The sequence below is a fragment of the Leucoraja erinacea genome, chromosome 14, assembly GCF_028641065.1.
Source record: "Leucoraja erinacea ecotype New England chromosome 14, Leri_hhj_1, whole genome shotgun sequence".
NCBI classification, from domain to species: domain Eukaryota; kingdom Metazoa; phylum Chordata; class Chondrichthyes; order Rajiformes; family Rajidae; genus Leucoraja; species Leucoraja erinaceus.
Window position 1 is genome coordinate 3,413,053 of NC_073390.1, and position 24,291 is coordinate 3,437,343.

The following is a 24,291-nucleotide window of genomic DNA, read 5'->3' on the forward strand; positions in this document are numbered from 1 at the left end:
CTCGGACACGTGACAATAAACTAAATTAACTACTTGTGATTCAATCTGCAAATTGACCATTTGGGACTCCTGCACAAGCACTCCCAAGTCAATTTTTGAATCCTCACCCCATTTAGAAAGTAGTCTACGCTCTTATTCCTTCTACTGTAGTGCATGACCGTACACTTTGTTAGGCTGTATTCCATTTGCCACTTTGCTCATTCTCCCAACCTGTCTAATTTCTTCTCGACTCCCTGTTTCCTCAACACTAGTGCAGTTTAGATATACAGCATGGAAACAGGCCCTTCGGCCCACCGGGTCCACGCCAACCAGCAATCCCCGCTCATTAACACTATCCTACACCCACTAGGGACAATTTTTACATTTACCAAGCCAATTAACCTACAAACCTGTACTTCTTTGTAGTGTGGGAGGAAACCAAAGATCTCAGAGAAAACCCACGCAGGTCACAGGGAGAATGTACAAACTCCGTACAGACAGTACCCGTAGTCGGGATTGAACCCGGGTCTCCGGCGCTGCATTCACTGTAAAGTAGCAACTCTACCGCTGCGCCACCGTGACCGTCCACTACCTGTCCCTCCACCTAACATTGTATCATCCGCAAACATGGCCACAAAGCCATCAATTCCATCATTAACCTATAATGTGAAAAGTAACACATCCAACATCGACCCCTGCGGAATACCACTGGTCACTGGTAGCCAACTGGAGAAGACCCCCTGCACCAGCATCTGCAGTTCCTTCCCCTTTATTCCTACTCTTTGTCTTCTGCCAGTCAGCCAATCTTCTACCTATGCTAGAACCTTGCCTCTAATACCATGGGATCCTATCCTAATGGAAAATAGTTCATTAAAATTCTCACGCTTATATTCATATCTCATCTTGCCCTTTTACTTCAGTCAGGTCCTTCTTAAAACTTACTTTCTGACCAAACTGTTAATATGATTAACATTTCCTAGCTGGACCTGATGATTTTATAGACAATAGACAATAGGTATAGGAGTAGGCCATTCGGCCCTTTGAGCCAGCACCGCCATTCAATGTGATCATGGCTGATCATCCACAATCAGTGCCCCGTTCTTGCCTTCTCCCTATATCCCCTGACTCTGCTATCTTTACAAGCCCCATCCAGCTCTCTCTTGAAAGTATCTTGAGACCCGACCTCCACCGCCCTCTGAGGCAGAGAATTCCACAAACTCACCACTCTCTGTGTGAAAAAGTGTTTCCTCATTTCCTTTCTAAATGGCTTAACCCTTATTCTTAAACTGTGGCCCCTGGCTCTGGACTCCCCCAACATCAGGAACATATTTCCTGCCTCTAGCGTGTCCAAACCCTTAATAATCTTATATGTTTCAATAATATGCCCTCTCATCCTTTCCAGAGTATACAAGCCCAGCCGCTCCATTCTCTCAGCATATGACAATCCCGCCATCCCGGGAATTAACCTTGTGAACTTATGCTGCATTAACCTCAATAGGAAGAATGTCCTTCCTCAAATTTGTCGACCAAAACTGCACACAATACTCCAGGTGTGGTCTCACTAGGGCCCTGTACAGCTGCAGAAGGTCCTCTTTGCTCCTCTACTCAACTTCATTTTTGTATGATTACTCAAGAGAAGCACGCCTGTGTGTACTACTTTCATGCAATTTTTCAATTGAATGGTCACGAAATGGTCATTAAATATGTATTCAACTATTGATAAATGACTTTTCCAGAATTCATTCAGTAAGCAATCACAAAATGCACCATAGGTCAATTATACATCACAGAAACTTATTAAAAGATAACTTGATTACCTGACACTCAGGCTATGAAGTTGCAGCGCACATTCACCTTCTGATTTCTGATTAGTAAGTTCCAAAATATTCATTGACTTGTGAAAATGTCCACTGGATAAACACACACTAATTGCAGTTTCTTGTTTATCACCTGTAAGAACCCACACCTTGATGCCTGCCAATTTAAGAGCCTCTATTGTCTCAGGTACTTTTTCTTGCAACCTGGAATAAAATCCAAAGATATGAAGATACTTAACAGAATGTAATGCTTTATTTGTTATATTGAAATGACAATTCCGTGGCATCAGCTGAGTATACAGCAGGCAGGTAGGGATGGGCTCAACCAAGTTCAGCTTGATGGACACAAAATGCTGGAATAACTCAGCAGGACAGGCAGCATCTCTGGAGAGAAGGAATGGGTGACTAGCCTGAAGAAGGGTCTCGGCCCGAAACGACACCCATTCCTTCTCTCCAGAGATGCTGCCTGTCTCGCTGAGTTACTTCAGCATTTTGTGTCTATCTTTGGTTTAAACCAGCATCTGCAGTTCCTTCCAACACAAGGTCAGCTTGATACAGTATGCTGTGGTCAAATGTACCACATGTAATTTCCTAGATTTGCATATGAAAAATAATTACTTGTTTGAGGTACCAAAACTCCAGAGCTTCCAAACATATTTATTATGTGTCCTCATCCTCTGGAGACAAAAGGAAAATGGGGGCAGGTGACAGATAGAAGAAACAACAGAAATTATGCTCAAATTACTGTTGTTTGATGAATGATAAACACCCATCAAATGGGTAAGATTTTTAAATGAAAATAAGCCAATTTGACATCTTACCAGGTCATTATTGTTTTCAAAAACACCTGCAAATTAATGTTTAAATCCAATATACCCCAGAGATGATGCAGTGGAGTACCTGAGTTAACTTTGTACACACAAAATGCTGGAGTAACTCAGCGGGACAGGCAGGATCTCTGGAGTGAAGGAATGATAGACGTTTTGGGCCGAGACCCTTCTGCAGAGTCTGAAGAAGGGTCTCGACCCGAAACGTCACCCATTCCTTCACTCCAGAGATGCTGCCTGTCCTACTGAGTTACTCCAGCATTTTGTGTTAACCTTCGATTTAAACCAGCATCTGCAGTTCTTTCCTACACTTGTGAAAACAAAAGGACACTGTGATAAACCATAGATGGTTTTCTTTTCCTTATAGATTTTGTTTCTAGATTTATAAGGACCCTAATGAGTTAAGAAGTGGGAACTGAATTCAGGTCCCAACTCACAACTCATTAGGGTCCTTATAAATTTAGAAAACAAATTATAGGTCAAAGAAAGTCATCCATATATTTGGATATTTATTACAAAAAAGATCCCAGGACCGAGTAGGTTAACCTATGATAAGCGTTTGTCAGCACTGGGCCTGGACTCGCTGGAGTTTAGAAGAATGAGGGGGGGACCTCATTGAAACATACAGAATAATGAAAGGCTTGGATAGAGTAGATGTGGAGAGGATGTTTTCACTAATGGGAGTGTCTAGGACCAGAGGTCATAGCCTCAGAATTAAAGGACGTTCTTTTAGGAAGGAGATGATGAGAAATTTCTTTAGTCAAAGGGTGATGAATGTGGAATTATTTTCCACAGAAGGCTGTAGAGGCCAAGTCAGTGGATATTTTTAAGGGTAGATTTTGATTAGTACATGTGTCAGAGGTTAAGGGGAGAAGGCAGGAGAATGGGGTCAGGAAGGATAGATCAGCCATGATTGAATGGCGGAGTAGACTTCATGGGCCGAATGGCCTAATTCCACTCCTATCACTTATGACTAGGAGGATAGTGCAGGTTCCAAAGAAGATACAGACAAGATATACAAGAATATTTTCAAAGATGAGGGATCTCAGCAATAAAGTGAATAGAAATTTGATTAAACAAATTTTGGGGAGATAACTAGAGAAATGATAAGCAAACGATTAAATAACCAGGAGGTTACAGTTTTAGAGATGGGGAAATGTATACAAGAGATGTGAAGAATACTTTTATACAATTTGCAGAGGGTATGTTGGTGATTGGTTGATATGGTGTCTGAAATATTAGAAATAAAATCAGTCATGGTTTTCAAAAGTGAATTGAATAAGCACAATTTCCAGGACTCTCAATAAGAGTGGGGAAAAATGTAACAGACTGGATTGCTCCACAAGGAGCCAGCATGGACTTGATGTTTCACATGGTCTCTAGCTCAAGTTTATATATACACATAAGGAAGCTTCATGTTATCAGGAAGCATGACTGAGGCAATATATGGACAAATTAGTACAACAGATGAATTCCATATTGGTTAAGCAATTGATATTCGGTCCGAACAAAATAAAGCTCTTTGGGAACTCTTTACCTCTACAAATCACGCAAAAAGATTTTCTCAATGTTTAAGTTAACAGTACAATCAATATTTTCTATTTAAGAACCTTCACATCCAATCCAAGTGCTTGCCCAATTCTTTTTTTGAAAACCCTTGAAACGAGAACAATTATTTTCTAAATACTCCTACTTTATTCCGATATGGATTAGTTTTATATTTGCAGACAGACACAAAAGGCTGGAGTAACGCAGTGGGTTAGGCCGCATCTCCAGTTACTCCAGCTTTCTGCGTCTGTCTTTGGTTTAATCCAGCATCTGCAGTTCCTCCCTACACATTATATTTGCAGAATTAGAATGCAGAATTGGCTTTATGATAAAGAAGATATTCATGGATTTAAAAATATCAGAGCATAAACATACTTGTCCTCAATTCCAGAAATCCCCAGTAGGTGGAGATCTTTCTCAATAATATTGAACACATCTGCTACTACTTGCTCACGTTGATGCAGAGACGTCCTGGCTTCAACCAGCTGAGATTTGATCTCTTCATACTCTTCTATGGATAGATATTTACAAGCTATACAGAGTGTTCGTAATCCTTTCTAGAAAAACAAATACAAACATTGTTTACTATTTACGTACATATTGAAGATGTTCCAAAGCCTTGCAAACCAGTGTGTTTAAAAAGAGGCGTTATAAAGCAGGGAAAAATTAGCAAACAATTGGATACAACATTATCACGCTACATGTTTGACCACAAGCATATGGGGCAGGTTGATTGAGTACATTATTTTCCAAGAAGCACCTTGTTGCACCTTTTGGCCATTTGAACAGGTGGTATTGGCTCTGATGTTCAGCACTATCAATAAATCACTTCAATTTCAGCGTGCTTACACATCTGGGATGGGGCTTGGAGCCATGTTTTCAAGTTTCCACGTGCGTGTAAAAGATCAGTCCAGGATTTCAACTTTTAAAAATAGGAGAGGGGTCGAGGAAAAGTTTCTACAGTGTGCCAACAATAATGTTGTGGAGCAATATGCTTCTTGTCCAACAATGAAGGAGGCATTGTCAGATCTGACAATTGACAATAGGTGCAGGAGTAGGCCATTCGGCCAGCACCGCCATTCAATGTGATCACGGTTGATCATCCACAATCAGTACCTCGTTCCTGCCTTCTCCCCATATCCCCTGACTCCGCTATCTTCAAGGGAGAGCTAGCCCTATCTAGCTCTTTATTGAAAGTATCCAAAGAACCGGCCTCCACCTCCCTCTGAGGTGAGAATTCTACACACTCACAACTCTGTGTGAAAAAGTGTTTCCTCATCTCCGTTCCAAATGACTTACCCCTTATTCTTAAACTGTGGCCCCTGGTTCTGGACTCCCCCAACATCTGGACCATGTTTCCTGCCTCTAGCGTGTCTAAACCCTTAATAATCTTATATGTTTCAACAAGATCCTCTCATCCTTCTAAACTCCAGAGTATACAAGCCCAGCCGCTCCATTCTCTCAGCATATGACAGTTCCGCCATCCCGGGAAGTAACCTTGTAAACCTACGCTGCACTCCCTCAATAGCAAGAATGTTCTTCCTCAAATTAGGGGACCAAAACTGCACACAATACTCCAGGTGTGGTCTCACTAGGGCCCTATACAACTGCAGGACCTCTTTGTTCCTATACTCAACTCCTGTTATGAAGGCCAACATGCCATTCACTTTCTTCACTGACTGCTGTACCTGCATGCTTACTTTAATTGACTGATGAACAAGGACCCCCAGATTCTGTTGTACTTCCCCTTTCCCCAACTTGACACCATTTAGATAATAATCTGCCTTATTGTTTTTGCTACCAAAGTGGATAACCTCATATGTATCCACATTAAACTGCATCTGCCCATTCACCCAACCTGTCCAAGACACCCTGCATTCTCATAACATCCTCCTCACAGTTCACATTGCCACCCATGTTTGTGTCATCTGCAAATTTGCTAATGCTACTTTGAATCCCTTCATCTAAATCATTGATGTATATTGTAAATAGCTGCGGTCCCAGCACCGAGCCTTACGGTACCCCACTAGTCACTGCCTGCATTAAACATTAAATACCCTCCAATCCACAGGAACTGATCCTGAATCTATCGAACATTGGAAAATTATCCCTAGTGCGTCCACGATTTCTAGAGCCACTTCCTTAAGTACCCTGGGATGCAGATCATCAGGCCCTGGGGATTTATCAGCCTTCAGTCCCATCAGTCTACCCAACACCATGTCCTGCCTAATATGGATTTCCGTCCGTTCCTCCGTCACCCCAGATCCTCTGCCCACTAGTATATCAAGAAGATTGTTTATGTCCTCCTTAGTGAAGACGGATCCAAAGTACCTGTTCAACTCATCTGGCATTTCCTTGTTCCAGATAATAAATTCACCTTTTTCAGTCTTCAATGTTCCAACTTTGGTCTTAACTAATTTTTTCCTCTTCACATACCTAAAGAAGCTTTTACTATCCTGCTTTATATTCTTGGCTAGCTTACCATTGTACCTCATCTTTTCTCCCCATCTGGTTCTAGAAAATAAAGTGGTTCAAGGATGGGGAACATTTAGGAGATAGTGATCGTATGATATAGATTACTATAGAAAAAGAGGAGCAGCAGCAATCTGAAGAAAAAAAATTGGAAGGGGCCCCATTTACAATTGGAACTGGTCCAGGAAATTGGAAATATAGGAGAAAGCAAATAATGCAGGAGTGGCTCAGCAGGTCAGGCAGCATCTTGGGGGAAACATGAACAGGCAACGTTTCGGATCAGAACCCTTGTTAGTTCTGACATGATCTTTTGGGGGGGGGGGGGGGGGGGGGGGGGGGGGGGGGGGGGGGGGGGGGGGGGGGGGGGGGGGGGGGGGGGGGGTGAAGAGAAAGAAAGCTGGAAGAGAGAAGAGGCTGGACAAAGCCTGGCATATAATAGACTGACAAATTGGAAATAAAAGTTGCCAGATATAACTCCAGTAGAAGAAATGAGCTGCAAAAAAATATAAGGGAAGACAAGAACATTTTGGAAGCATACAAGTAGACTTTATTTAAGGGACTTGCAAATGGATCCTAAAGTATGAAATTAGATTTTGCGTCTGTCTTCCTGAGGGAAGAAGTCACTTCCAAAATAATAGTAAAGGACAAGATTATTCAGACATTAGATGTATTAAAAATGGATAGTATGGGGGCATTATATAAATCACCAGAACAGGATGGGATTCATCCTCAGATTGTCAGCGAAGCAAGGGGGAAATAAATTGTGCAGTATGATCCATAATCTTTCACTGCTGTTTAGATACAGCAGTTGGTAGTGGACTCCAGAGTGCCAACTGTTACTCCCTTGTTCAAGGGACAGGATTAAAAGGCACCCTGGTCCACTGGCACTAATTTTAAATGTCACATGCAAAACTGATTTGGATGGAAAAGGTAAGTGGAGTGGTTAGTGAGTTTTGTAGATAACACCAAAACTGGTGAAGTTGTGGACCGTGAGAAAAGCAATCAAAGGATACAGTGGGATTTAAATCAATTATAGATGTAGGTGGAGAAATGGCAGATAGAATTTAATCCAAGCAAATGTGAGGTGTTGCACACTGGGAAGTCAAATGCAAGGGGAAAGTATAATTAATGGCAAAACCCAAAACAGCATTGAGGTACAGAATGGTCTTGGGGGTCCCTGAAAAAGGCAACTCAAGTAGATAGCGCAGTAAAGGTGTGTACAGTATGCTTGACATCATTGGTCTGAGCATTGAGTTTAAGAGTTAGGAAGTCATGGCACAGCTTCTTAAAATTTTGGTTAGACCACATTTAGAGCATTGTGTACAGTTTTTGTTGCCCCATTGCAGGAACGATGTGGAGACTCTGAAAGGTTGGTGCTAGTGGATCTTAGAAGGTCAGGCAGCATCTGTGGAGGAAATGGACAGAGTCTGTTTCAGTGGGAATGCTGCCTGGATTACAGGGTATTATCACTAAGGAGAGGTTGGACAAATTTGTCTTGTTCCCTCTGGAGCATTGGAGCTCATGGGGGGGCCTGATAAAAGTAAAATCATGAGAGGCAGAGGTAAGGTCGACAGCACAACGTGTTTCCTTGGGGTGAAAATGTCAAAGACTAGAGAGCATAGCTTTAAGGTACCATCACATTTTAAAAACAATGAGTGGTGGGTGCCTGGAACATGCTGTCAGGGATGGTGGTGGAAGCAGATACAATTGTGGCATTTAAGAAGATTTTAGCTAGGCACATGGATATACAGGGAATGAAAGGAAATGGTTCACTTGCAGACAGCAGTGATTAACTTGGCATCATGCGCGACACGGATATTGTGGGCCGAAGAGCCTAGTCCTGTCACAGTTTAAGGATAAAGGGGAAATCCTTTAGGACCGAGATGAGAAAAACATTTTTCACACAGAGAGTGGTGAATCTCTGGAATTCTCTGCCACAGAAGGTAGTTGAGGCTGGTTCATTGGATATATTTAAGAGGGAGTTAGATGTGGCTAAAGGGATCAGGGGGTATGGAGAGAGGGCAGGACAGGATACCGAGTTGGATGATCAGCCACAATCATATTGAATGGTGGTGCAGGCTCGAAGGGCCGAATGGCCTACTCCTGCACCTATTTTCTATGTCTATGTCTATGTGCTGTACCGTTCTATGTCTGATGTGGGAGACTAGTTAGCAATGAATATCAAAAAATCAGTAAATCAAAATAAACCATTAAAATGTCACACCACAAATTGATAAGTGCAATGAAGAACTGCCAACCAAGCTAAATTTATGATGGATCATTGCCTGTGGAAAATATATATTCCAACACAAGAAATACTGCCGCACTGAACCAATACAGTATTTTCCTGTAAAAAAAACCCCATCACAATGCCTCTGCGATTGCTGTATCGCCATCAGGAATGCTGGAGAATCTGACCACCTAGCCATGCTTCTCTCTGCCTAAAAGGATCGAAAAGCATGGCACCAGCAAAAAGGACTACAAAGTGTTGGTCTGAGGAGGTTGAGGAGTGGTTACAGGACTGCTTTGAGTCACTGGACTGGGCTATGCTCAAGGATTCATCAGCAGACCCAAATTAACATGTCACAGTTATCATCAACTTTATTTATCTATTTATTTATTTATTAGTTATTCATTTCGGACAGAATAAAAGAATAAAAAGCAAATGGTGAAACAGCATACAAAAAACAAAACAAAAATATTTATAAAGTGTCATAAACAATATCTATAAATAAATGAAATCATATGTGTCTGAAAAGGAGCAGGAAGAAGCCAAAGCTTAATTCCCACCCCTTATTCAACTGCTTGTAATTATCTCATACAAATTTAGCAGCTATATGTACACCATATGTACACCAGCCACTATATGTACACCAAATTATTTATTTGAACACTAATCAAATATTTACAAAGCCATACAAAAAAGAAAAAAAGAAAAAAAGAAAAAAACGGCAAATACTATACAGTATCTTAGTCATATATACAACCCATCACTCTATAATCACCCTTCCCAATACAATCAGTATAACAAATATCACAATCACCTATCCTCATCCCAATATCCTTTTAAACAAGTGTTTTTGTACATCTTTTTAAACTGAATTATGCTTGTGCTAAGTTTTATCTCCTGTTCCAGACCATTCCACAAATTCACACCACAGGTTGCTATGCACATACTTTTAAGTTGTTTTGACATTGAGTTTTTTTAAATTATGTTCCCCTCTCAAATTATACCCACCCTGTCTTTCCATAAACAGTGTTTGAATATTTCTTGGAAGTAAATTATTTCTTGCTTTGTACATGATTTGCGCAGTCTTAAATTTAACCAGATCAGTGAACTTCAGTGCATGTGACTTGAAGAATAATAAATTGGTATGTTCAAGATATCCAACGTTATTGATAATTCTTTTGCTCTTTTTTGTAATGTGCATAATGGCTGTAGGTTGGTTTTGTAGGTGTTACCCCATATCTCCACACAGTAACTCAGATATGGCAATATGAGTGTATTATACAAAGTATGTAATGATTTGTGGTCCAGAATGTGTCTTGATTTTCCCAATATTGCTATAGACTTTGCCAGTTTTGCTTTGGCGTGGTTTATATGTGGTTTCCAGCAGATTTTGTGGTCTAAGATCACACCAAGAAATTTATTTTCATATACTTTTTCTATACTTATGTTATCTATTTTCAATTGTACTTGAGGGTTTATTTTATGTTTTCCAAATAGCATAATCTTTGTTTTGCTTAAATTTAGACAATTTGTTGACATCAAACCACTGTTTTAATTTATTCATTTCTGATGTGATGACTTCCAAAAGCTGCTTCAAATTGTCACCAGAACAAAAAATATTCGTATCATCGGCAAATATAATCAATTTCAGTATATTTGATACTTTACAAACTTCATAGTGAAATTTGTGAATGAGCATGTACCAAAAAACATTGAGTCTTATCTAACCAGAAGTTTTGGATGAACCAGGGGACCCGTCGGCTGCTGAGGAATAGATCTCTGGCATTTAAGACTGGCGATCCTGTATCATACAAGAATTCTAGGCATGACTTTCTAAAGCCAGTCAAAAGAATTAAGAAACAATATCAAGCTAAACTAGTCACAGATGGACTTGACAGATGTGGCAGGGCTTGCATACCATGACCTCTTATAAGACAAAACTGTGTAGCATGACTTCAAGTGAACAACTTCAATACAAGCTTTAAAATGGAGAACAACGACACACCTATACAAGCCCAAACACCCCCTGACAACCCTGTGATTTTAGTCTCCGTGGCCAACACTGGATCATTCTTCAAAAGGGTGAATCTATGAAAAGCGTTCGTTCCAGATGACGTACCTGGCCGAGTACTAAGGGCCTGCACAGAACAACTAGCTAGAACATTGCAAGAACACTTTCAGCCTCTGCTTCTGCAGGCTGTTTCCCATTTCTCCAGAAGGGTATCTATCGTACTGTTGTCCAAGAAGAGCACGATGACCTGTCTCAATGACCACCAAGCAATAGTGCTTACACCCACTGTAATGAAGTACCTTGAGAGACTGAATATGGTGCGACTCAACTCCTGCTCCAAAAACCTGGATCGGTTTCAATTCGCTCATCGCCACAACAGGTCAACAGCAAGCAGATTATCTCACAGGTTCTCCGCTCCTCTATCTGGATAGCAGGAACACTTACATCAGGCTGCTCTTTATCATCTACAATTCAAGTGTTCAATGCCAAACTCATCATCAAGCTCCTAGACTTGGCCCTCTGTACCTCACTTTGCAACTGGATCATTGACTTCCCCTTTGGCAGACCTCAATCAGTACAGATTGGTAAAAACATCCCCTCAATAGCCATCATTGCAGGTACACTTCGACACTGCATGCTTAGCCCCCTGCTCTTCTCTCTTTACACTCATGATTATATGGTTCAGCACAGCTCCAATGCTATCCATACATTTGCCGATCACATCACCGTGGTTCCCCAAATTATCTGTGGTGGTGAGTCAGGAAAAAGGAGAGAGATAGAACACCTAGCTGAACGTGCTGTGACAACCACGACTCGTTCAGCATCGACAAGACCAGGAACTGGTTTTCAGAAAAGGGGAGACCACATGACAGTTTTTATTGGTAGAGAAGAGAGTTAACAACTTCAAATTACTAGTTGTTAATATTTCAGATGATCTGTCCTGGGCCCAGCAGATTGACACAATCACGAAGATGCAGCTCTGAGAAGTTTAAAGAGATTTAGAATGTTTTTGAATACTCCAACAAACGTTTACAGATGTACTTTAGAAAGTATCTGGACTGGTTGCATCAGGGCTTGTTATGACAATGTCATCACGCAAGAGGCTGCAGAGAGTGGGGGACTCAGCTAAGTCCAACTTGGGTACAGCCATCCCCTCCACATGAGGCACTGCCTCAAGGGGTGGCATCATCATGAATATCTGCCATCTGGGCTATGCCCTCTTCCCACTGTTACCATCGGGTAGAAGTCTGAAGTCCCACACCAGCAACTTCAGGAAAGGCTCTTTGCCTACGTTCCCTCTAAGTTTCTTGAACCAACTTGTACAACCCTAATGCTACCTCGATGAAGAAATACTACGGCCCTACCTCTTGCACTCATATGGACTTGTTTTCTCCAATTATGTTTTTGCATTAATGTCTTGTTTTTTTTAATGCAGTCTTTTGTCCTTAACAAATGTATGTATAATTTAGGTATAATATATTTTTGTGTTTTTATCTACGTGCTGCTATATGCAAGATTTTTTATGGAACCTATACAAAACTTTATTAGTGTATAGACTATTAAACGGGAACTTGAAGAACACACGGCACCTAAACTTTTCTGAGCTGCTGTTGTCCCAAGAAATAATTAATTCATTCAAATCATATATTACTACTAGTTAGTGAGCAGATCAACAACGAAATATCAACTTACTTCATGTTCATGACAAAAAAACCTACAACCTTCCTAGTCACATATTCTCCTACTCAATAGCTCTTACATGCCGAAGATCGACACAAAAAGCTGGAGTAACTCAGCGGGACAGGCAGCATCTCTGGAGAGAAGGAATGGGTGACGTTCCGTGTTGAGGCCCTTCTTCAGACCCGAAACGTCACCCATTCTTTCTCTCCAGAGATGCTGCCTGTCTCCCTGAGTTACTCCAGCTTTTTGTGTCTATCTTCGGTTTAAGCCAGCATCTGTAGTTCCTTCCTACCACCAGCGGAGTAAATATACTTAATCTTACACACCAGTGGAGTAAATATACTTTCAAGAATTATGGGTAGTTATTTTAGTTTACACAAGAGAGCAAATTGATACTGGTAAACTGTATTATTAGGTGTAATGCTCTGGTGGCATTGGGTGCAACTAAAATGAGGATATCTGTGAGAATGCACCTCCAGAACTTGTTGTTGACTGGCGTTTTGCTGTCGAAACTCCACTATGGGATGGCTAATGAAGTGTCGAGGTGGAGTGCAAGTTTACTGTATCTCCCCAGCATTGTCAGGAGACATGTGGCTATGAGAGTAAAGGGTTCCTATTTGATAGTTCAGGTATTTTAATCAATTCAGTTCACTAAAATGTGTGAATGTGCATTCGTATTTTCTTTAATTTTATATATTTTTTAAGTATTTGTTTCATTCACTTCTAATAGTGTTACCAATTCCTGAATTTGTGGATTGATAGCTGACTAAGCCTCCTGGCATTTTCTCACGAGCTGTCTTGTCTATATGATGGCATTATGCCGTCCACATTCTTTCACCAGGAAGTAGCTTGACAAGTAGAAATTAAATGGCTTTAGTTGCAATTCAAATCTGATTATAGCTCCACGGAGTAGGCATTGGTAGAAATCTGTACCTGACAAATACTGTAGATCAGCAACAAGTGCAGGCAGTTTGTCAATGGAATTACATTTTGACCATTTATTTCCAGGGTAACATCACGTCGAGGAGAATAAAATAGAGAAGTGATTCATCTTGGTGCACCACTTGGAGACTTATTCAGTTTAATGGCCCTGTCCCACGATGGGAGTTCATTCAAGAGCTCTCCCGAGTTAAAAAAAAAAAAAATCAAACTCGTGGTAAGCACGGAGAATGAACGTAGCGGGTACGTCGGAGCTCGGGGACGTCTCTTAGCGGCTCGTAACGCTAACAGCAGATACTCGGGAAGACTCGCTAACGGCAGGTAAGCTCTGGAAGACTCGTGACGATTTTTCAACATGTTGAAAAATGTCCACGAGAGCCCAGAGTACTGACGAGCGGCCATTACCGTAAGTCTCCGAGTTCAAATCAGGGCAAACTCGGGAGAACTCTTGGAATGAACTCGTACAGTGGGACAGGGGTTTACCAAGCAGTGAATCTGGCAATTTTGTTTCCATAAACATTTAGGTTATTATGCTTGTTATTTCATTCTAATGCACAAGAACATCTGGAGATGATTGGGAAGGAAATTGGCTTATTTCTGAAAATGAATATAATATTTTAATACAAAGATAACGCGTGCCCATTCAATGTATCACACATAAACATGCTAAAGAGGCGTTTAAGGACTATAAGAAATGTCTTGCATGCTCCATCGTTTCTCTCAATGCCCAAAGCTACATGCAGTAATGTGTGCCCCAATATTGCAAATGATTAAGATTATTTTACAGCAACCTATTCCTCTTAAAGGTGCAAAAATTATACGAAAAGAGGGAAGGTAGACAAAAAAGCTGGAGAAACTCAGCGGGTGAGGCAGGATCTATGGAGCGAAGGAATAGGTGACGTTTCAGGTCGAGACCCTGAGAAATGTTGCCTATTCATTTGCTCCATTGATGCTGCCTCACCCACTGAATTTCTCCAGCATTTTTGTCTATCTTCGATATTTCCAGCATCTGCAGTTCCTTCTTAAACATTATGAAAAGAGGGAGGGCTTTTCTCAATAGCTATTTGGTCTGTGATACTTATCGTAATAGCTAATATGGCAATGGGTTTTTCCACTTAGGAGTATTGTGAGCAGTTTTGGACCCCTATCTGAGGAAGGATGTGCTGGTGTTGAAGAGGGTGCAGAGGAGGTTTACCAGAGCGATCCCTGGGATGATTAGGTTAACATACGATGAGCATTTGACTGCACTGGGCCGGTACTCGCTGGGGTTTAGAAGGATGAGGGGGGGAACTCATTGAAACTTACTGAATAGTGAAAGGCCTGGATAGTGTGGATGTGGAGAGGATGTTTCTACTAGTGGGAGAGTTTAGGACCAGAGGGCACAGCCTCAGCACAAAAGGTGATGAGGAGACATTTCTTTAGTCAGAGGGTGGGAACCTGTGGAATTCATTGCCATAGAAAGTTGTGGAGGCCAAGTCGATGGATATTTTTAAGGTGGAGTTTGATCAGTTCCTGAAGTGTTAGGGGTTATGGGGAGAAGGCAGGAGAATGGGGTTGAGAGGGAAAGAAAGAACCTCCATGATTGAATGGCGGAGTAGACTTGATGGGTGAAATGGCCTCATTCTGCTCCTATAACCTATGAATATTCCCGGTAGCCGGTTTGCAGTGTTGCTTAGGGTTAAATATTACAAATATCTGACGAATTAGCTTCAAATGCTGTGTTACTATCTGGCTGTTAATTTTATCCACTGCTTAAAACTATTACACCTGCATTACCTACTTAAGAATTTGCATGAATCAGTATTCAACCCTTGCACATGCTTCACATCATCTTCCAAGTTCAGCAATGTTATAAGCCTCAAAATTCTCAATTCATGGCGTTATAACCATCAAAGCTCCATTACCCAAATAACATTTAACATTTCACTGTAGCTGAAGAGCCAAATATAAGGAATGAGAGAACAAGCACATTTGCATGCTTTAACCTCCTTGGGGAAGGCAGCAATAAGAGCTGCTAATCCATACTCACCCATCCAACTACTTCCTCATGTAGCAAGCTCTCCTGACCCAGAGGTTGCAATTATTTAAGTACACACTATGTCTCTTCTCTCCCCTCAGCATATTTCAAACCTTGCTTGATTTTTCTTCAGATAACCAAGAATGGAAACTTTCAATGGAGGAAGAGAAGACAGTGAAGATGAAGATATGCTGTCATGTTACTTTGCAAGTGCAGCTATGAACTCAGACACTAACTCTAATAGAGGGTACATCTGGATTTGGTTATACATTGTGCAGAAACATGCAGAGGCCATAGAGTGGTTGGGTCAAAGGAACTGGGAGAAAGCAATGGATGCTATCCAGTCAGAGTGCATGATATTGCTTGTATTTCATTAGCAACCTGGTAGGAGTCAAATACGTAAAAGGTTAAGTGGCAAAGGGGCATTCATAACCACAGGGATTCCAGTTTGCAATTAGCATTTGGCAGATAATCTTTCTCTTCCATGTGCTATCGAGGGTCATTAATTCCACCCAAAATCTTTTATTAACATTGCTTTCAGAATGTAATCTGCAACTCCCATTTGCACACTTGGAAATAACTTAATGCCTGATGAATAGGAGGTGCCGAACCCAATTCCTCAAACCATTGTTCTCCAAAAACTTGTAAAACTTACCATGGCAAGTTCATCCACATGTGCACTCATTTCAGTTACTGCCCCGGATCTTGCTAATGGAATGATGGAGGATTCTGCCCCTTTAGTAAACATTATCATTTTTTCTGAAACAAATTAGATGTTGACACTTAAAAAAAAGATTTACATATAAATGTATGAAGGTGTAAATGAAGATCTTACAAAAGGTTCAGAAAATAAAAATGATTGGAGAAAGGAACAAAGCACATTTAATATGGGTGATTAGATTGAAATCCTATGAAGCATGTACCATTTCATTTTTGAAGCAGACCTCCTATTTACAGAGAGGATTTGTGCAAGGATGCGTGGGTTTCTATGCTTCAGTGGGAGGTACCAAATGATTACTTTGACCTGCCAAGTACCAAGAAAGACAGCTCAGTGTGGCAAACCATATACTAGGCTAATTTGAGAGGTAAGGTAAGGAGGTAATGCTTGCTCTTGCATTAAGATAATTAGTCCCCCGGGCCTGATGGGATCTATCCCAGTTATTGAGGGACGCAAAAGAGGAGAATGCTGGGTCTTAACTAGAATCTTCTTTAACCAAAGTATCTTCTTTAACCATAGACAAGGTTCTGGAGGACTGGAGAATGGCCAATGTTGTTCCTTTGTTTAAGAAGAGAAGTAGTGAGAATCCAGGGAATTAGAGGCCAGTGAGCCTCACATTAGTGGTACGGAAGCTACTGGAGGGAATTCTTTGGGATAGGATTTACTTGCTTTTGGAAGAGAATGGGCTAATTAGGGATGGCCTGCATGGCTCATCATGGCAGATCGTGTCTCTCACTTGATTTCATGTTTTGGTGTCATCAGAAGGACTTACCAATTCATCTAGAATTGCGTGCAAGTCATTTATATACATCACAAACAACAGAAGTCCCATCCACACATCCCGGTCACAAACCTCCAACTGTTGTTTGTGAATATAAATTTGCAAATAAGATGAATTGGTGCTTGTCTTCATGGCACCAAAGTCGGCAGTTGATGGTATGAGCTGTCAGAAGATAAAGGATATAGTCAGAAATGGGGGATGAACAGCTCTATGAGAAAGTTGAGATGTTACACTTTGGGAGGTTAAATGAAACTGAAAAGTATATAAGAGCAAGATTCTTAACAGCATTGATGGGCAGAGGGGTCTTGGAGTCCGAGCCCACTGAAGGTGGCAGCACAAGTAGATAGGGTGGTAAAGAAGGCATAAGGTATGCTTGTCTTCATGGCTAGGGCATTGAGTATGAGAGTCAGGAAGTCATGATACAGCTCTATAGGATTTTGGTTAGGGTGTATTTAGAATATTGCATGCAGTTAAGGGAAAGATGTGGAGGCGTTGGAGAGGGTGCAGATGAGGTTTACCAGAATGTTGCCTGGATTACAGGGTTTCAGCTACACAGAGAGGTTGTATAGACTTGGATTGTTTTCTCTGGAACGTCAAGAGTTTGAGGGGAGATTTGATAGCAGTTTTGAATAAACTTATAAGAGGCACAGACAGGGTAGACAGTCTGGACCTTTTTCCCCAGGATGGAAATTTCCAACACTAAAGGGCATAGCTACATGGCGAAAGGGGGAAAGTTTAATTGAGATGCGCGGAGCAAGATTTTTTTTTAACACAAGAGAATGGTGGAGGGCTTGGAACACATTGCCGGGGTTGGTGGTGGAGGCAGATATGATAGTGGCATTGAAGAGGCTTTTACATAGGCAGATGGCAGTTCAGGTACAGGTAGAGGAGATCAGTTTAATTTGGCATCATGCTTGGCACAAACAGTGTGGGCCGAAGCACCTGTTCCTTTGCTGAACTGTTCTATAATGATGCCATTAAATGTTGACATCAGTTTCAGATGGAAGGGACATCTGAATCAGTTTCAGATGGAAGGGACATCGACCTGAAACGTTAGTTCCATTTCTCTCCCCTGATCTGTTGAATATTTCCAGCATTTTCTGAATTAATAATAAATATTTATGCTTTTCCTTGCATTCACACATTTTGTGAACTAGAAAAAGGCGCATCTTCATGTTCTCAAATTTACCAGTTAGCTATAACAGGAATGTACCTTCTGGCATTTCAACAATCACACTCATTCGCCTGCGATCTGCATCAAACTCTAAAACATCAAGAAGTTTGTATCTGCAGAAAGGGAGGAAGCAAATAAAATAAATATGGATATTAAAGAATTTTTAAACAGCCAGCCATATATCCAACGTATTTTCAGTTGTTGATTCCGCTTTAATCTCATGTTAAAGAGGTGGCTTTTATGTTTCAATAAGTTAATGAGTAAATTTTCAGTGAGGCTGCTGCAGTATCATTAAAAACAGCTAAACCTACATCAGAGGTCTCAGTACTCATAAGAATTGTGTGCCTGATAATTAATTATAGAAAGTATTCAGTCTGCATAGCAGTAATTGAAGTGGAAGTCTGTTGCCAACAGTGCAGTGTTAAAATGTATGCTTAAATCTATTACCACAGTAAATCTATTAATGAAATTCGAAGTAAAAGCACCATCTTAATTCAGAGTTCTAGTAGTGCAAAATCCAGTGTCATTCATGAGGGATTGTAAAATAAAATGGAGGCCAGCTTGATTACAATCCAGTCAATTTGGTGGGTACAATGTGTCTGTGTTTATGCAAATATTGGAACCAGACTTGGGAATAATTGTAATGGCCCAAATGGCTGTCTTTACAACGATTATCCATGCAAAGAATAACAATATAAGCAAGTGAGACAAGTGAAATCATGTATGTATATTTAGGAAATAACCGTGCACAAAGATGAAAAAACATTAATTAAAAAGAGAAACATTGATTTCTTGGATTGAAACACATGAATTTAAAATTTGAATTATTTATTACTACAGTGAAACAACACGTTAAAGGCAATCTAGAGTTTTGTGTTACCTTTCAGTCTTTCCAAATATGTTAAGTATTATATTATTGCCATCAGATTCTGTAAATGCAACTCCGATCCTACATGAAGGAAAAGTAAACATCTTATAATGCTCTCTGTAGACAATGCATTTAATAGAAAGTAATACAGGGGCCTATGAGTAGCAATGTTACAAAATTTTGAGATTTTAAAAATCAAGTCAAATTTATCCCATCAGATAAAGCATAAAAATAAGTTTAATTTGACACCTAATTCACTTTCATATCTCAAGTATTTAAAAAGTTATGGCCATTTTCATACTTGGAAATTAGCATCTTGTTCCCTATTGATTTTCTATGGACATAACAAAAAAGCTGTGATCGTGGACAGTCAAAAGCCCATAACCTTCTTAAAAATTAAGAGAACTGAATGAAATTTTCAGTTATCATAGATTGAAGCATTCTGAAACAAATATAAAATAATCTTACATGGATGACCTGAAATTAAAGCATATAATTAGTTAGTTACCTAATTGTAGCTAATTCCAAACTTCAATTACTAGATCTAAACATCTATCCATTTCTTAATAAATGAGTAACATTTTTAAATAGCCTAAGTGTCCAAATAATATTCACAAATAATTCACAATAAAACATGATTTTAAAATCTCATTTATATTAATTTATAGGCCAAATGGAAGGAATTTAGTGTTTAATTGCTGTAAATTAAAGTCCATTTAAATCAGCTTTCTAGTGGGATCCTGTGAACGCGCTGGTTTAGAACGTTCACATTGCAGTAGATTTGTGCCCTCAAATGCCCAGAAAAATACTGCGGGATATAATGGGGCCCAAATTAGCTACTCGCAACATTAAACTTTGTATAAAGGGATCTTAAGAAGCCCTTTTTAATGTAAAAATAAACAGCCTACCTCCTGTTGTCCCCTGTATGAGATCTGGCCCATTGTCGGCGGTCGCGGGTTTAGAGGTTAATTTTTAAACTACTATAACAATTAGATAAGTAGTAATAGCTAAAAGTAATAATAGCTAAAGCGACGGAATCTTCCAGCGATTTGTCGTTAATAATTAACTAGGCTGAACATCCTCGATTTGAACAGCCTAGGGATAATCGCGTTTTAAACCCGCCCCCCTCTAAACGGCGCCAAAATCGCGCACATGCGCAGCGACAGATTTTCAGCGACGCTCCAGGTTCGCTTTGCAACATACCTACTATGTATGATAAGCATCATTAGAGATACTTAATAGCAAAGGAAACACACTGGTCTCATGGCCCAGTAACTGTTATGGGCCTGTCTCACTTAGGCAATTTTTTAAGCGACTACAGGTGACGAGGCTGTCGCCACATGGTCGACAGGGTGTCGCCTTATGGTCGTGAGTAGTCTCCTCAGTCGCCCAAAGAATCGTAGCGTTTTTCTGGTCGCCGCTGGAATTTGAAATGTTCAAAACTTTTTGACGACAGTTGGCTCGACACCAATGAGCGTAGCTTGACTTCTCCTGTCGTAGGTGCTGTCATTGGTTGTCGCCATGATGACATAGGTTGTCGCCCATGTTGATTTCGGTGAATTCCATTGGCGGCTATTTACGTCAACTAACGTCAACTGGCAAGGTACCGGCGACTGAATTGTCTTAAGTTGTCACCGACAGGCTCATACCTTGTCGCAGGTGGACGTAGGTTGTCGTAGGTGTGGTCGTAGGTGGATGTCCTAATGGGTTGCCGGTTGTCGGTAGCTTGCTGTCGACTAGGCAGTAGGTTGTTGTAGACATTGTCGTAGACATTGTCGTAAGGGGGTCCAGTCGCCAGTTTTTCAGCAACCTGCTAAGACTATGACAGTCGCCGAAAAAAATTGCCTACGCGGGACAGGCCCTTTCCAACTGGTTTGATGTATTACTGATTATAATAACATTGAAAATAAATAGCAGTGGTGTCACCGGCATGATATTCAACTGTGTTATATTAATTTCTTAAAGATCATGATGGTACATTGACTACAATTTGTTTTTCCAAAGCTGAGGCTAAAGGTAAATAAATTATCCAGTAGGATTTGATATATAGAATTAGACTTTGATGATCACTTGGTAGAAAGTGTAAGAGATTTTACACTGGGTGAAATCGGTATTTGGTTCCAAAACACTAATGTCTCAGACCCATTCTAGCATTTGGAAGGCTACACAAACTACCTGCACCTGTGCAATAATATTTCCAAATGAGTTGCTATTGTTGCATGAGAAAAAGGTGAAGGGTAAAAAGGAAAAGATATTTGTAGATGTTCGAGTAAATAAAAAAAAATATATATATATTTCCCCGGTAAAATAGGACACCAATACCGTCTATTTTGGACATGCTAAACAGCAATGTAGAGCAAAGGTAATCTGAGTGCACTGGCACTCCTGTGGCTGAGTAACAATAACATGAATTTAAAAAATGGCATTTTATTTAGAAAAGTGATATTTCACTATTGAAGATAGATTTCTGTTATTATTTTTCAAGTTTAGCCAACCTGATTACAATTAGGATTGCATTTGTACTTAATATTATCTCAAAATAACTTTTTCATCATATTTAAACTGCCAATATCAGTGCTTCTGATTTTGCTCTCAGCTCTTTATAATCGGTCAAACACTCTGGTGTTGTACGAACATGTGAACTATAAGCAGCGGGCTACTTGGCCCCTCAAATCAATTCTGAGATCCAAGATTATGGCCGTCAACTCTATGATCCTGTTTAACCGGTAACTTCTTAAACTTGCATATTATGTGACTATCTACCTAATAAAGAAAAATCGGCAAGTTTCTCCACCTCAAAAGCTGATACAATGCTACCTCGTCTGTGCCTTAAGAGGTTACCTCTTATTTTTTTAAACTAATCAATGTTCTAGATAGTAATTCAAGTTATAACATCCTCTGCTCATCCACTCTGCTACGACTCCTTGGGATTCTTCTTTGTTTTCATTCATATATCCTTAATTTTGCATTTTCTTCAGATGGTGCTGTAAAATATCAGTGCCCAACATACTGAGGAAAAATGAAGCGAGCAGCACCAACCAGTGTTCATGAGCTTTTTTGATCTGAAAGCTTTTGACAAAGACCATCGACTAGGGGAGAGGGGTAAATTATGAGCATCCTTCTCAAACTTGGCTGCCCTCAAAATTGTTGCCTTTCACAATGTTCACTATTACACAATGCCATGCAAGTCTAACCAACAGGTTCAACACAAGTTAATATTATAGTCAATAGACAATAGGTGCAGGAGTAGGACATTTGGCCCTTCAAGCCAGCACCGCCATTCAATGTGATCATGGCTGATCATCCCCAATCAGTACCCTGTTCCTGCCTTTTCCCCATATCCCCTGACTCCGCTATCTTTAAGAGCCCTATCTAGCTCTCTCTTGAAAGCATCCAGAGAACCTGCCTCCACCGCCCTCTGAGGCAGAGAATTCCACAGACTCATCACTCACTACTCTCTGTGAGAAAAAGTGTTTCTTCGTCTCATTTCTAAGTGGCCTACTCCTTATTCTCAAACTGTGGCCCCTGGTTCTCTGGTAGTCCCCTGGTAGTCAAGCCAAGCAATGCCTCTTCCTGATCTAGTCTGCAGCAATACTAATCTCTGACGTGATTCCCGCTGGAGTTTAAGTGACATCATTAGACATCATCAAACTCCTTGTCTTGGGAATCAGCATCCCCTTCTTCAACTGGATCCTCATCATCCTGACCCATGGAACACGATGAATAAAGATAGGTGATAAAATATCCTCCAAGATAATTCTCAATACCCATAATCCATGGATGTATTCTCAGCCCCTTATTATACTCCTTATGCACATGACCGTGTGGCCAATTTCTGGCCTAACTCCATTTGCAAGTTTGCAGATGTCATCACAACAGCGGGCAGCTCTTGAACAATAATGAGACAAAGTACAGGGAGGAGAGAGAGAGCTGAGTAACATGGTGCCAAGACAACAACATCTCCTTCAATGTCACTAAGATGAAGGAGCTCGTCATTGACTTCAGGAAATGGAGTAGTAAACACACAGCAGTCAGAATTTATAGTGCTGAAGTGGAGATAGCTGACAGCTTCAAGTTCCTGGGCATAAATATCACCAACATTCTGTCCTAATCCATCCAAATCGCAGCTAAGGCCAATAAATCCTTCCTTCCTCAGAAGGCTGAGGAAATTTGGTATGTCCCCCAATGAATCTTGCCAACTTTTATAGATTCACCAGATAAAGCATTCCACATGGATGCATCATATCTTGGTATAACAACTGCTCTTCAAAGACTGCACAAAATTACAAAGACTTGCAAATTCTGGCCAGTTCACCACACAAACTTATTAAATTGACACCCAGCCACCCCTCCACTGACTTGTAGGAAAGAACTGCAGATGCTGGTTTAAATCAAAGGTAGACACAAAATGCTGGAGTAACTCAGCGGGTCAGGCAGCATCTATGGAGAGAATGAATGGGTGACGTTTCGGGTCGAGACCCCATCCACCCCTCCATTGACTCTTTTTACAATTCAGGCTGTCTGGGGAACATAATTCATCACAAATGTTTGAAAGCACAAACCCAGACTCTACAACAGCTTCTTTCTCATTATCAGTCTCGAACGGACCCAGGGCCCTCGAAGATAAATTCTTGATCTGCAACCTAGCTTGTTGTGGCCCTTGGACATTTTTATCTGCGTTTTCTCTGTATTCTTATTTAGCTGTAAAATATTTTGTTATCCTCTTTTATATTATTGACTGGTCTACCTTTATGTTTTATCTTTTCTCCCCATTCCTTTTTAGTTCTTTTCTGTTAGATTTTAAAAGCTTCCCAATCCTCTAGTTTCCCACATGTCTTCAACATGTTATATGCCTTCTCTTTTGCTTTGACGGTATCATTAACTTCCTTTGTCAGCCACAATAGCCTCATTCTCCCCTTGGTATTTCTTCATCTTGGGGGTTAAAAGATCCTGCGTCATACTACAAATTCAAACTCACTTCTCCCACTCCAATCTTTGAGCAACATGTTTAATTTTCTAATCTCATCAACCATATGCCAATTTGCTCATTGGTCAGGTAGCAATAAGCGAGTTCGATATTCCGAAAAACGCAAGGAATCATGGGGTTTGTCAAAGGTCGAACGCTTTAAATAAACATAGAAACATAGAAATTAGGTGCAGGAGTAGGCCATTCGGCCCTTCGAGCCTGCACCGCCATTCAATATGATCATGGCTGATCATCCAACTCAGT

The 24,291-nt window shown here is 40.5% G+C and overlaps 1 protein-coding gene across 3 annotated transcripts in view; it reads right to left on the reverse strand.

The window, feature by feature from the left end:
- atp11b (ATPase phospholipid transporting 11B (putative)) overlaps window positions 1-24,291 on the reverse strand; it is a 174,951-nt gene that overhangs the window by 67,184 nt on the left and 83,476 nt on the right. For all 3 annotated transcript variants that reach the window (XM_055645390.1, XM_055645388.1, XM_055645389.1), the window contains exons 15-19: window positions 19,074-19,142; window positions 18,233-18,306; window positions 16,176-16,279; window positions 4,547-4,728; window positions 1,797-2,000 (exon numbers count right to left, since the gene is read on the reverse strand). In XM_055645390.1, the coding sequence (XP_055501365.1) occupies window positions 1,797-2,000; window positions 4,547-4,728; window positions 16,176-16,279; window positions 18,233-18,306; window positions 19,074-19,142 (633 nt within the window). The remainder of the gene's footprint in view (window positions 1-1,796; window positions 2,001-4,546; window positions 4,729-16,175; window positions 16,280-18,232; window positions 18,307-19,073; window positions 19,143-24,291) is intronic.